Genomic DNA, 15331 nt, shown 5'->3' on the forward strand with positions numbered 1-15331 from the left:
GTTGCTGTGGCTGTGGTATAGGCCAGTGGCTACAGCTCTGATTCGACCCCTAGCCTGGGAACCTCCATGTGCCACAGGTGCGGCCCTTAAAAAAAAAAAAAAAAAAAAAAAAAAAAAAAAGCATCCAAAAACCAGGACTTCCCTGGTGGCCTAGCGGCTAAAGGTTTGGTGTTGTCAAATACCATAGGCACAGCCAAATAAATAAATTTAATTAGTTTAAAAAAATTAACAAAGTATTACAAAGTATTTTCTGGAAGCTTCTACGAAAACTTCCAGTACCCTAGGTCTTACAGCCTTTAAAAAATGGACTGGATGTGTAAAATTCAGTCTTTCATTGTTTTAATTCCATCTTGGGAACACTTTATAAAATATATTACTAATTTGATATTTTCCATTAATTAGGCTACTTAGCTGAAGTAACAGCTGTACACACTCCAAAACAATTTGGAATGAGCATATGCATGTTACACTAAGTCTTTCCTTCCCCATTCTATTATCTGACCACAATGAAAGAAAAGCATCCATCAGCAGCAAGTGCAAGGATGGTCAGCTCACAGCATTCACAGATGGAGAGGCCATGAGGAAGGAGAAAGTGCAGTAACAAGCCAGCAGACAGGATTTATCTGAATTGGTTTTTTTCTCCCCTTATTTCTAAATAAATTTCTTTTAAGGAAAACAAAGTAAAAGAACTCCTATGGTGGAGTTCCTGCTGTCACACAGTAGGTTAAGGATCCAATATCGATGTGGCTGTGGCATAGATCATGGCAGCTATGGCTCAGAATCTATCCCTGGCCTGGGAACATCCATATGCCATGGGCGCAGCCGAAAAAGAACAAAAACAAAAAACTCATATGGTTAATACTATGAAGTATTTACCTGGTAAGAGATATTAGGGATGTGAGTACTTTTTACAACAATGTGTAAAAAGTACCCTGCATCATTTATTATACCATTCAAACTTACAGCTAATTTTTCACATTTTCCTGTATATGTACACAATTTCATAATACAATGTTTGAAAAATATTAATCTATATCAGGATTTCTCAGAGGTACTGACATTTTGGCTCAGATAAGTCTTTGTGGTTGAGGGCTACACTGTGCACTGTAGGATGTGCAGCAGCATCTTAGTCTCTGCCCACTAGATGCCCTGTGTTGTGACAACCAAAAAAGTTTCCAGAGATAGGTAATGGAGATTAAGAGATGCAAACTTCCAGTTGCAAAATAAATGGGTCACAAGTATGAAAACTACAGTGTAGGGAATATAGTCAATAATTATGTAACATCATTATATGGTGACAGATTACAACTAGCTTATCATGGTGATCATTTTGAAATGTACAGAAATATCGAATCACTATGTTATACACCTAACTAATTAGGAACTAAAACAGTGTTGTAGCTCAATTATACTTCAAAAACAAATACTAGTTCTCTTGTGGTGCAGCAGGTTAAGGATCCAGTGTTGCCACTGCAGAGGTTCGGGTCACTGCTATGTCAGGGGTTCTACCTCTGGCCCGAATGTCCACATGCCACAGGCGTAGCCAAAAAACAAACAAAAAACAACAAAAACAAACTCATAGAAAAAGAGATCCAGAGTTCCCGTTGTGGCACCATGGAAATGAATCCAACTAGTATCCTTGAGGATTCGGGTTCGATCCCTGGCCTCGCTCAGTGGGTTAAGGATCCAGCATTGCCATGGGCTTCAGTGCAGGTAGCAGATGCAGCTCGGATCCCACGTTACTGTAGCTGTGGTGTAGGCTGGCGGCTACAGCTCTGATTTGACCCCTAGCCTGGGAACTTCATACACCACAAGTACAGCCCTAAAAAGCAAAAAAAGAAAGAACGAAAAGAAAAATAAAAAATAAAAGACACTTAAGGGAGTTCCTGTTTTGGCTCAGTGGGTTAAGGACCAATGTAGTCCTTAACCAGTTCATGAGAATGGAGGTTCCATCCCTGGCCTCAATCAGTGGATTAAGGATCGATGTTGCCACAAGCTGTGGTATATTTCACAGATACAGCTCAGATTCAATCCCCTAGCCTGGGAACTTCCATATGCCACAGGTGTGGCCATTAAAATATATATATATATATATATATATATATATATATATATAAAAGAACCCTAAAACTAATACAATGTTATATGTCAATTATATCTCAATTAAAAATAATAAAACCAAAAGAAACATTCCAAATTAAACAAAGCTTCTTTTTCTTTTTTTCTTTCTTTTACCTTTAAATGTATTTCCCAATGGTTGATATACCTCAGACTCATATTCTGAGATGGAAACAGTGGTTTCAAAGAACATGGCATTGTCTTCCTTGGTGGAGTCCATAAAGTCTGCAGTATTTTGAACCAGGTTGACGACTGAGACCTTCGTGTCTTCAACTGAACTCGTGGGAGTAAAGGAACTAGGATCAGTGAAAGCAGATGACCTCTCATCCCCACGTGCCATTAGCAGGGTTGTCCCCATGTGCGTTTCCCCTTCAGGCAGCCTCAGAGTCACATCTGCAGCCTCTGTCAAAGTTTCCACTCCTTCCATGCCGTCCATGATGTCATCCGTTACTTGGGCTGTCTGAAGCGTCTCCATTCTCACCTGGGGCTCTGGATCACCTCCAAGCTTTGGGGTCTTTATTTGGCTTACACTCTCCAATTTGGTGTCATCCCACTCATCAGCTACAACGGAGGCAGCTGGAATAGATGTGCTGACACTCACTGTGACTTTGGGAGCTCCCAGCACGCTGTCAGTTTCTGGTTCAACACCCAGGTTATATTCAGAGATCAGGGGCCAGGGCTTGGTGGCTGTAGCCTGGGTGTTATCAGCTGTCATCTGGGAAGACTCAGTGCCTGCTGTGGGCTTGGCATCAGGAAAGGAAGTTGTCTTCTGTTCTGGGTCTGATTCAAATGTCTCAGTCCTTGGACTGGTGCTTAGCATTTCTTTAGTATTCACATGGGATGAAGGAGAATGTCCCAGACTAACTCCTCCCTGACTTTCAGCTGCAAACAACTGATCATTCACATAGTTCAGAAAATCGTGTGTTGCTTTGGTGGCCCCTTCCACAACAGGATGAATGATGGTACTACTGAACGGTTCCTCCTTCTCATCAGTATTCAGAGAAGCAGTTGGAGTGATAAGGTTGGTTAGCATGGGCGTAGACAGTAGGCTTTGGGGAGACATTCTTTCTGGCTGGCTGGAAACAAATACTTCTTCCCCCACTGGGACCACTGGCTCAGTAGCAGTGTAAGTGCCAGGGCTACTAGGCTGTGTGAGCCGAGCTCCTATAGAAGGAGTTTCTTTGTTACTAAGGAATACTTTATTAACTGGTGGTGTTGATGGTCCCACTGACACTATCATTGGATCTTCAGAGACCAGAGTGTACTTTGAAGTAATGGAGTTATTTTCTAGGTCATCTGTGTTCAGCCTCTCAGACTGCCCTTTTTCTGCAGGAACAGGTGCTAGCTCCCTTCTTCCCATTTTGGGGAAAGCCAGGCATCGTGTGGCAACATCGAGAAGTAAAAGGCCACAGAAAGCCAGACAAATGTGCAGTAAAACTGGTCTGCTCATTATGGAAGAGAAATGTGTACATAAATTGGCAGAGTTGACAATTCCAGTAATTGAGTCCTGCAGAAAAATAAAGCACATCAAATTGCATATAGATATATTTTGTAAATAAGCCCCTTTAAATTAAACCGTAAGTAAAATAATCTCCTTCACTTTATGCTCAAAGATGGTACATAGGAGAAGGCTGTTCTATTTCTTTGTACCTTTGAGACATGGATAACCCAGTTCATTTTTCCCTGCTGAATTCTGCAGCTGATTTAACCTGAAGCTCTCTAGAAAAGGGTACACATAGTTCAAGTACTAAGTTCATTGTTTTTTTAAATACCTACTTGAAATAAACTACCCTTGAAGTCACATTTGTAAAATTCTCCCCAAATTCTTCTATTAATCATGTAGTCAAATGACTGCAGAAATAGCAACATATCCAGGATAAAGAAAGCAAATCTTTTTTTTTTTTTTTGAATTTTTGTATTTTCTGGGGCCGCACCCACAGCATATGGAGGTTCCCAGGTTAGGGGTCTAATCGGAGCTATAGCCGCCAGCTTACGCCACAGCCACAGCAACACCAGATCTGAGCCTCATCTGCAACCTACACCACAGCTCATGGCAATGCCAAGCAAGTCCAGTGATTGAACCCGCAACCTCATGGTTCCTGGTCAGATTTGTTAACCATTGAGCCATGACGGGAACTCCAACAAAGTAAATCTTAACATTTACTCACGTTACTTTCACAGAACCTTTTAAGTGTCATTATAAAGTTCTGAACACCAGTTTCATTCAAAAGTTTTTCTAAGTATATAAATGATTTTCAAATAAATTTATATATATATATATTTTTTTTTAATTTAGGGCCACACCTGCAGCATACAGAAGTCCCCAGGCTAGGGACTGAATCAAAGCTGCAGCTACTGGCTCATGCCACAGCCACAGCATACAAGATCCACAGAACCACATCTGTAACATATGCCACAGTTCTGATTCAACCCTCAGCCTGGAAACTTCCATATGCCACAGGTATAGCCCTAAAAAGCAAAACAAACAAACAAATAAATAAAATTTATCGTTAAAATACATAGATTATTTTCTCTGCAACAACTATAAAAACTATAGGCAAAACATTCATGTCTCAAAAAAATCAGAAAAGCTAAAATAGTTGATGTAAATAAGTGTATTTTTTGAAAGAAAAAAACTGTTTATAAAAACCAAAACATTTTAAATTAGTAATCTTTTTTTTTTTTTTTTGCTTCTTTTTGGGGCCGCACCTGTGGCACCTGGAGGTTCCCAGGTTAGGGGTCGAATCAGAGCCGCAGCTGCTGGCCTACACCACAGCCCAGCAATGCAGGATCCAAGCCACATCTGCAACCTACATCACACCTCACGGCAATGCCGGATCCTTAACCCACTGAGCGAGGCCAGGGATTGAACCCACAACCTCATGGATATTAGTTGGGTTCTTAACTCGCTGAGCTATGATGTAAACTCCTTAAATTAGTAATCTTTAATGAATACATATTATTATAAGATTAAGATTTATTATTTAAAAAAAAACTATTCACACTCTTGCTCTCTTTTTATTTATTTCACTGGGCAGGGACTTTTCTTTTCCCATCATCAGAAAGTTGTTAGAGGAGTTCCTGTCATGGCGCAATGGTTAATGAATCCGACTAGGAACCATGAGGTTGCTGGTTCAATCCCTGGCCTTGCTCAGTGGGTTAACAATCCAGCATTGCCGTGAGCTGTGGTGTAGGTCACAGACAAGGCTCGGATCTGGCATTGCTGTGGCTCTGGCTTAGGCTGGTGGCTACAGCTCTGATATGACCCCTAGCCTGGGAACTCCATATGCTGCAGGAGTGGCCCTAGAAAAAGGCAAAAAGACAAAAAAAGAAAGAAAAAGAAAGTTCTTAGATACTGCAGGATTTCTAGAAAATTACACCTAGGAATAAAAATTCTAACTACTAAAACCTTATCTATATAAAAATTACACTCCTCCATTCTTCCAAGTCTAATAATTAAACTCTCTGGGCTAAGCACATGATGTACACACATAAAATATGAAAATTTATGTTTTCATAGGGTCTTCTCCCCTTAAAGAATCCAAAGTGTCTACCTATTATCTAATTTAGTTTTATAGGTCCTTTTGAGATAGAGATCTAAACAATTGAAGAGAAAAAGGTTCAATTTTTCTACATAAGGAAAGAGGAATCCATGGGTTTGGAGCTGAGGCCTCTTGCTGAACTATCAGCACCATGTGACTGAAGTATCTTAGAAATGGATCCTCCAGCCCCAGTCATGCTTTCAGATGACTAACTATAGCTTCTGCTGACAACATGACTTGAGAGTCCTTGTGTCAGAACCATCCAGCTAAGCTACTCTCAAATTCCTAACACACAGACATGGGGTGAAATAATAAATATTTATTGCCACCAAGTTGGGGGTAATTTCTTTAGACAGAAATCTTGACTCCATAGTACTTTGGGAGAATACAGGAATGGGAAGATGTCATGAGATGCCATGTGCCGAAAAAGAATAGCATATCAAGGATCCTAAATTTAGAAGCAAAGTGGCATTCCCGTCATGGCGCAGCAGAAATGAATCTGACTAGGTACCATGAGGTTGCAGGTTCGATCCCTGGCCTTGCTCAGTGGGTTAAGGATCCGGTGTTGCTGTGAACTGTGGTGTAGATCGCAGATATGGCTTAGACCTGGCATTGCTATGGCTGTGGTGTAGGCCAGCAGCTATAGCTCTGATTAGACAGACCCCTAGCCTGGGATCTTCCATATGCCATGGGTGCGGCCCTAAAAAGAAAAAAAGAAAAAACATTTAGAACCAAAGAAGCCATAGGCGACTAGGAGAAATGTGAGTCACCCCCAAGTATCCTCAGAGATAGTGAAAGGGATGCCAGATTTCCCCATATGTAGGATGAGAGTCTGAAGCAATGATATTTAAATATGAACTTACATATGGGTAGTAAGCATTGTTGTTGTTGTTTTTTATCTTTGTCTTTTTAGGGCCACTCCCACAGCATATGGAGGTTCCCAGGCTAGGAATCAAATAGGAGCTACAGCTGCTGGCCTACACCACAGCCATGGCGACACCAGATCCCAGCCGCATCTGTGACCTACACCACAGCTCATGGCAACGCCGGATCCTTAACCCACTGAGCAAGGCCAGGGATCGAACCCTCATCCTCATGGATACTAGTCTAGTTCATTAACCACTGAGCCATGATGGGAACTCCTCAAGCATTGTTTTAAAAGGAGAGAATATAGGAAAGATACTCAAAAAATAAGAAGCAGCATGTGACCATTCTGGACATTAGTTTTCCCCATACTTTAGACAAGCCATAAAGCATCCCAGTTCATAGCCAAGTAACAAATCTAACAGCAGTATTTGGCCTGCTGCCTTGATTCTCCTGCCTTAAAACAAAAACACATGGTAGCTGTAAAGCCAGAGTGCTCACAGTTGATGAAACTACCCCTGTGATTTCTGAACAAACTGACCCATAAACGATATAGTCGAAGATACGTAAAAGCTCATTTCTGGCTCATTTCTGATCTGTACAGAGAGCTGCCCTTTGCTATACAAATATTTTTCCTCTTCAGTGAAATCGTACTAAACATCCCTGAAAATGGAAGTGACGGACTAAAAGCTGGGTCTTCACGATCTCATGCTTCTGGATAAAAACCTGAAAAAGGACTTCCCTTTGTGGATCAGCAGAAACAAATCTGACTAGCATACATGAGGACGCAGGTTTGATCCCTGGCTTCACTCAGTGGGTTAAAGATCTGGCGTTGCTGTGACTGTGGCATAGGCTTTCAGCTACAGCTCTGATTCGACCCCTAGTCTGGGAATCTCCATATGCCTCGGGTGCAGCCCTAAAAAGACAAACACACACGCACAAAAAAAAAAAAAAAAACAGGCCAGGACACCATGAATGACAGCATAATTTAGAGGGACACAGACTGGAATCCTAGCTTTATTGTTAAAATGTGCTATGTAATACCAGTTTCTTCTTTGACAGAGTGAGGAGTTAAACAAAATAATCTCTGAAATCACTTCTATCTCCAAGATTCCATTTTCATATTTTATCTATAAACACAAAATGAAAATACAAATATTTTCATAGTCCCACAATTTTGCCACCAAGTAGGCAAAGCCCCCAAAGGATGGCACAAATGCTTCACATTTTATGTACATTGTTCTGGAGTCATGTGGACTGAGAGGAGAATTTTATGAACAAATCAGATTTGGAGGGTAGGAAGGACAAACAATAAATATTTAAAATAATCTCTACTGCCTTTGCAAACCAGATTTTTTTTCCTTCAAGGTTTCATTTTTATCTAAATCTTGAGCCCTAGAATTTTTGTCTGAAGGGAATTTTCCCCTTGCTCTAAAAGACTCGCCTTCTGGAATTAAGTATAGGCCACCTGCTTTCTAAATCCTACTGCGACAGAAAAAGTGAGGTGAACTGCAAGCCTAGTCTATGTCTGCGTCTTGCAGCCATATGCTCCTTCTCCCTACTACTCAAAGTGATGCCTGAACTTTAAGAGAAGCAGAAAAGACAGCTTGTAGGAATGGCAGCAGGGAACACATCTGCAACTCAGATAAACTGGTAGATGACCTTCAAGTTCCAGGTCTTTCTCCATCTTTGAAAGCACAGCACGGGTTTGCCCAGCCACTCCCAGGAGTCTGGTGTCCTTGGCTGGAGCTGTGTGATGTTAGAGAACAAATAAGGAAAGACAGACTGTTGTCAATTCAATGACTATGTTTCCAAACCTAAATAACCAGATGCAATTATATTTTGAAGGCCATGGGCTTTTCTTTTTCCCTCGACATTGTCTCCTGTGCCTGGCCAAGTGCCTGGCATAAGGAAATGCTTAGTAAATATTAGCTGACCTAACAGATGAACATCTATAGCCTGCTTTGCTGAAGGAGGAGGAGGGAGGGGAGATTTCACTGCTTATTAGAAACTATCTTAATTACCTTACATTAAGTCGAATATCAGTATATTTAATAAACAAACCAAATATTTCTCTTAACTCTTCCTTTCCACTGTGACCTTGAATACTGCTTTCTTTTCACTGTATTGGTCTGTACCAATTAATTCAAATAAGTGAACTCTAACCCAACTGCTAACTGATAGTGGATATTAGCTTCTAATAGCTTAAAAAGCATCCCTTTCTGAGCAAGTCAGTAGCACTTTGTCTGTCATTCACTATCAAGGTATCCTAATGGCTTGGCCATCCTCTAAACAATTTACTATGTTTCTGCCACCAGGGAGAAGATAAGCTGTTCTGTCAAGCATTATCTTTGACAATCTTAAACAGACACAGGCCAGAATCTGTTTCTTTGTCAAGTCTAAGCATATTCAAGTTTCAAAGACAAAGGAAAGACAGCATAAAAAATACAGCCTTAGCTGTCTTGCCAGGCTTAATAATCAGGTTTTTTTAAACACTTGGTCAATGTTTTTTCTAACTAAAATGTATACTGCTATTGTTCAGCGTGTTACCAGAATGAATATAGACACAAAAGGGAATCCACGTGTTAAATTATTCTTACAGTGACATAGGTGCATTTTTCAAAGTAAATTGATTTCCATGTATAATATATAAAGAACATGAACATTGCCCTAAGACACGGGAGTCGTATAGAGTGTGCCAAAAAAAAAAAAAACTGGTGACAATCTGCCTGATATTTTCCTTTTGGCAAGATAAACAAAAATACCATAAATAGCTGATGTGGGGGTGTGGGAAGAAAGCTGCCTCATCTTAGATTTTCATTATCTACTGGACATTACTGGGATGCTGCCTCAAGCACACCATCTTCATCTAAACTTGAGCTTCATCTTGAACTCTTCTCTCCTTTATATTCTAGATTTGCAACTTCTGTGGATCCCTCCCTCATAATACCTCTTAGAATTGTCCTTTCCTGAGGACACTGGATTGTCAGCATTTTAACTGCCTCTTAATTGATGCTCCTCATCAGTCTCTCTCCTCTCCAATCCATTTCATACAATCCAGATGATTTACTCTTAGGAAGAAAAATGACAATAATCAATCAAAAATGGCTACCTTTTGAGGGATGTCACGTGTTTCAAATGCCTTATGCAATTTATCTTATTGAATCCATTAACAATAACTTCATGAGATAGGTACCATATCTCTTACCTTAGGTGAGAAAACTAGCAGCCTAGAGAGGACAATTACCTTGACCACGTGATTATGTCTGTTTTGGAAATTGTGAATTCTGTCAGACGTCAAGTTTCCTGCCTTTGCCACTACAACCCCTGCCTTCCCAAAACACACCATTTGATGTCCCCCAAAACACAACTGCCAAATTCCATCTTTATAATGCAACCCCACATCACGAGTGCCCAGTATAAATACCATTGTCCTCTTGTGTGCCTTACTTATTTCAGGTCGCTAAGTTTTGCTCCTGCCACTGCCCTAGCCAGAAGGTTCCCTCCCCGCTCCCTACCCGAGGTACCCAAAACCTCGACCCCAGGCCAGTCCTGTTTACAAAATGTTGTCACAAAACCACCTGGGCCATTCTCTTCTCACCCTTCTCTTAACTTCTCCAGCACAAATTGTCATGTCTGTAAGCCTCATTACCTCAAATAAGACTACATTCTTTGCATGCAAACACTGGTCTTCCAGCTTCCTTTGTCTGCCATATAACTGCTAATAATCATGGACACATGGGGTCAGGGAGGGGGGGGTTGATAAATATTTACTATTGTGAATGAATATCAATAACCATTCAAGAATGTGGAAAAGAGGAGTTCCCATTGTGGCGCAGCAGAAATGAATCCAACTAGGAACCATGAGGTTGCAGGTTCAATCCCTGGCATTGCTCAGTGGGTTAAGGGTTAAAGATCCAGAGTTGCTGTAAGCTGTGGTGTAGGTAGCAGGTGCGGCTCAGATCTGGTGGTATTGTGGCTGTGACGTAGGCTGACAGCTACAGCTCCGATTCAACCCCTAGCCTGGGAACCTCCACATGCTGAGGGTGCGGCCCTAAAAAAGGATAGAAAGACGACAAAAAAAAAAAAAAAAAAGAATGTGGAAAAGAGTGTTCTGAATCCCTATTTTATAGTGTAAGTTTTTCAATGACATCTCAGTCTATCCATGTCTAATGGTATGTTTTGTTCATCACTTGGTCAATTTTGGCTACTTATTCAATTGGCGGTTTTAATCATAGTAATAATTTCTATATTCTCATTTCTGCTATATTTAGGTTTTTGGAGTTTATTGCATTAAACTCATCAAAAAAAAAACAAAAACGCATTTAAAAAAATAAATCACTAGGAACATGGGACAAGTCTCACAGCTTCAGGTCAACTTGCTTCCCAATTACCCCTTCACCTTGCAAAATCCAATTAGTCATTCTTTGATTGATAATAGGGAAAGAAAAAACTCTTTCCCTTTCTTTGTTTGCATCTTAATAATCTTCCTATTGTGTTTTTTTTTTTTTACTGCTTCTCAATGATTATTTTGTCATTGTCCTACCTTTTCTTTTTTAATCCCTAAGGCTCTAGTTGCCAACCCGATTTCATTTGTCTGAAGCAGAGCTTATCAAGACTCTGACCCTATTAACCCAGCTGTGGCACACCGCATTAAGGTAGCCCATCTCTGATTCACTGTGCAGTTGACAACTGTCAGGGTCCTGATATATTGTTTTTAACATCATCTGACCCAGTCACCCTTCACTATAAATTAAGTGGCTGGAGTGACAGATGATCCTTTCAGTGGCATGTGCAACCACAGTGGAAGGAGGGAGAACAGAGTAACCACAAAGAAAAAGCACAGTCCCATGGGAGGAAAGTGGCCTCTGTGGTGACAGGGAAGAGGGTAAGTAGGCTAGGGTCGAGATGGTTACTCTGGCAAGTGCCAGCAAAGTGCTTTACCATTCCTGCAGACCACAACTAAGTTCTACGTAGCAAGCCCACAAGCTTTGTTCTCTACAATTTAGCAATGCAGACAAATGAAATATCTGTGTTGACCACTCCTAGTGTGTCATCCTACTCCTGGTCAGAGAAGCTGGATGTGAAGACTTAAAAGCTGGCTTTGAGTTCCAGCCTACCTTGAGCAAATCACTGAAACTCAGTTTCCTCATTGCCAAGCGGAGATAATAATGCTTATTCTGTTTTCTTCAAACATGGAAGAGAGACAACAAAGTAATAGTAGAATAAAAATGGTTTTAAGAAAAAAAATTTTTTTGTCTTTTTAGGTCCGCACCCAAGGCATATGGAGGTTCCCAGGCTAAGGGTCAAATGGGAGCTGTAGCCCCAGCCTATGCCACAGCCACAGCAACTCGGTGGGACTGATCCCCTGGTAGGCTGGGCCCTCCTCAGGCACGGCCATGGCCGCCTTGTCGATGCCACTCCTCAGCATCCCATTACTCATCTTCTCTGAAAACCCGGGAGAGTTCCTGGGGGAACATGGAACAGGGAGACCGAGCCGAGTCTTCAACCTACACCACAGCTTCATGGCAATGCTGGATCCTTAACCCACTGAGCAAGGCCAGGGATCAAAACTGCATCCTCATAGATGCTAGTCAGATTCTTTTCCACTGAGCCACAATGGGAACTCCAAGAAAAAATGTTTAAGTAGCACACAGTTTAAGATATATTAGGGTGGTACTATCAAGCATTGCCCTCAAAATACAGAAATGTGAGGGATCTGAAGGATCCATAACACCCCTTTTTCCCCAGGCTATTTCTATGGAGCTTCCCCTTTCGGCTTTTCATGCAGACAAAGTGACCTGGGAATTGTTCTGATGTTTGCAGAACTCTATCCTAATCAATCTTGATCAACAAGCTCTTGTCCATCCATCATAGAGTTCTTTTCAACGACCCAATGTGACACTTCATTTTTGTTCTTTATAGTTCACAAACCTTATTAGCTTGACACAATCTCTAAATACTAGCCTGTGTTTAAGGAGAAAGTAATCCCCAGGCAAACATTTTAAGGAATAAACATAATAGCTAACATTTCAAGCTGAAACTTGATTCAGATACTTTTCTTACAATCACCAAGCAAACACAATATGAAAAAAACAGGACTGACCACACATCTTAATTAGAGAATGTACTTTCACTTTACAGAGTTTAAAATCAGGTTCTCTTTGAATAGCCGGCTTCCCTAGGTGAGAATAAACAAAATTCAGTGAACAAAAACACAATTCTCTACACAAGTTTTCAGGCAAACGTCTGCTGAATAAAAGTGAAGTATACCTTTAGATGATGAGTAGGAATTTACCATAACAGGTAAGCCCATCACCCCTAATTTTGATCAAACCATTTCTGTAAAACCAAATTATGATCTAGAAAGATCTAGCAGGAAATGTGGGAATATAATGCCAAGAAGCCTCCCATGAAAACAAAGACAAGTCCATATCTCCTTAATTGGCTCTGTTACTGTAGCTACCTTAACACTTGCTGAGTCTTGGGAGTTTTGTGAATAAACACAATCAATATCAAGTCTGCTGCATAAGTGCTGGGTTCATTACTGTGACAAATATGACAACTCTACCTTATTCATAACAGTAAATCAGGCTACCCTTAAAACTCTACTATGAATAAATGCTCTGATATCATCCTTGTTTTGAATTTCTTTCACCAGATGCTACAGTGGGATTCTGACAGCAAGTGACCAAAAGTCGGTCCGTGACTGAATCTGTAGGTGTTTAAACAAGACTCCTTGGAACCCAACAGCATCTCTAGCAATCAGAAAAACACACAAAAAGGAGAGGAGACTTCCAAATTCTGGACGCACATTTTGCTCCCTATGGAAGAAATCCTTTGGAGTTCTATAGATGGTTTTGTGAGCCACTCCCCCTCTCCCTTAAGTTTCAAACTAAAACTTCCACAGAAAAAAATAGGCAGACTCTTTAAAGCAGCCTCTCTTCTCCACAGCAGCTCTACACTGAAAAGAGAAGCCAAGATCCTGGCAAATCCTCAGCATCAGCTTAGGAAAGCACATATTTATCTTTCAGAACTTCAAACTCCTGAGGCTCCTGTATTTTGTGCATCTGGTCACTTTTTTTGCAAACCAGGCTCTACATGTTAGGAATGTATACAAGTTGGGTTCTGTCAGTAACCAGGATGCACGTACCACATCTGGGCACCTCCAGGCAGCACCTCGAAACCACTGTGGAGTCTAACCTGCAGGCCCTCTTGTCCAATTAAGTGACCTTTCCAAGGAGCATCCTCCTACCACGTCCTGGGGGACCAGACAGGGTCTGAGCAAGGAGGTTCCCGTGACAGTTCTGCGCTAAACACTCAACTGTTTTCTGCAAAGTAGCACAACACATTTCGGTGGCCACTGCAGCCCCCATTTGCTCCTCGGCTGCCGGGCACGGACTGGCATCTGGGACACTGCAATCGATGCTTTGAAAAGAGCAAATCTTAGTCTTAGGGAACTTCTCTCCAACCGCTGTGAGACCGAGGGGGAGGGAGGGAAGAAAGAAAAGCCCACACAAAAGCAGCCAGCCCTGCAAGCTCAGCCAGCACAAAGGCCCGCTCGCTGGTGCGGAGCAGTGAGGCTGGGCTGGAGCGAGGAGTGCGGCGAGTCCTGCGAGGCCCGACCCTGCGCCCCACGCTCCCAGGGCTGCCCCCGCGAACCCCGCGCCGGGGCTCCGCGTTCTGCCGGGGGCGCAGAGCGCACGCCTGGCGCACCCCGACTGCCGCGCTCCCCGGACCGCCCCGCTCCCGGGGCGGCCCCGTGCCGCCGGAGACCCTGCCTCCGTCTCTGCTCGAGCAGCCTGCGTGTCGCCGCGGCCGCCCAGGCCGGCCCGGCCTCACCTGTGCGCCTTCAGCGGAGCAGCGCGCAGAGGACAGCGGCGGCGACCGCGCTCTGCATCCCCGCGGCGGCCCCTGCAGCGGCGGCGGCTCCCTCCGCTGTCTGGGACGCCAGAGGGAGGGCGCTTGGCTTTGTTGCTTATTCAGAAGGCGGCGACTGAGGCTGGGGATTGGGCGGCGGGATGATGTGCCCGCCCCGGCTCGCCGGGCACATACAACCGAGGCGGTCGCCGCACGCCCCTCCGCGCCCACTTCCCCGCCTCCGATCCGCGTGGGGGCGGGTCCTACTAGCTTCCAGGCTCCCGGGACCCCTCCGGAGTCTGCCTGCCCTCCTGTCCCTCTTCGCAGCCCCGGCTTCTGCTGTTGCTCTGCCTTAGCGCATACAGAGAAGAGACCAAGGCACCGTTTTCTCTACAAGAGTCCGAATTTCTCTCGTCTTTGGGGCGAGGGGAACAAGTCGGAGGCCGCAGGGTGTTCCTTGTGAAAAGCTTATGGCTTTCTCGTGGCCCTAAGGAATACCCAGTAAATTCGTCCTACACAAAATGTTTCCTTCCCCATCAGTCAGAGAAGTTGGAAATAAGTAGTCATAAGAAGTACAGTTTATTGAGTCCTTGCCAGGCACAATGCTCGTGCTTCACTCATTACCTACCTTTAATCTACACAATAACCCTGGAAGGTGGGTAGGTACTGGTAATCCGCATTTAACAGAGGAAGTTGAGGCCGAAGGCTGTGTAACCTGCCCAAGGATTTACGCTAAGGTGACCACTGGGAATTCATGACCCTCATTCTTGAGTTTCGCAAGGACTCAATTTTCTTTTATTTATTTATTTTTGCTTTTTAGGGCCTCACCCCTGAAATATGGATGTTCCAAGCTAGGGGATGGCTAGGGGATGGAATCGGAGCTACAGCTATCAGCCTACACCAGAGCGCACAGCAACGAGGGATCCCCGACCTACTGAGCGAGGCCG

At 43.0% G+C, this 15331-nt stretch overlaps 1 protein-coding gene across 4 annotated transcripts in view; it reads right to left on the bottom strand.

Moving 5' to 3' along the window:
• The window catches only part of ARMH4 (armadillo like helical domain containing 4), a 272008-nt gene extending 257486 nt beyond the window's left edge, over positions 1 to 14522 (bottom strand). For 3 of the 4 annotated variants that reach the window (XR_014823447.1, XR_014823458.1, XR_014823456.1), the window contains exons 1-2: positions 14367 to 14522; positions 2236 to 3625 (exon numbers count right to left, since the gene is read on the bottom strand). Coding sequence is in view for 1 of the 4 variants with exons in the window: in NM_001244542.2 (NP_001231471.2) it covers positions 2236 to 3568 (1333 nt within the window). In the remaining 3 variants the exon portion in view is untranslated. 4 annotated transcript variants of the gene reach the window in all.
• Positions 14523 to 15331: the final 809 nt, after the last annotated feature.

The sequence above is a fragment of the Sus scrofa genome, chromosome 1, assembly GCF_054392235.1.
Source record: "Sus scrofa isolate SSC_HxYL_T2T_F1_AM1 chromosome 1, Sscrofa_HxYL_maternal_Yorkshire_Landrace_v2.0, whole genome shotgun sequence".
NCBI classification, from domain to species: Eukaryota; Metazoa; Chordata; class Mammalia; order Artiodactyla; family Suidae; genus Sus; species Sus scrofa.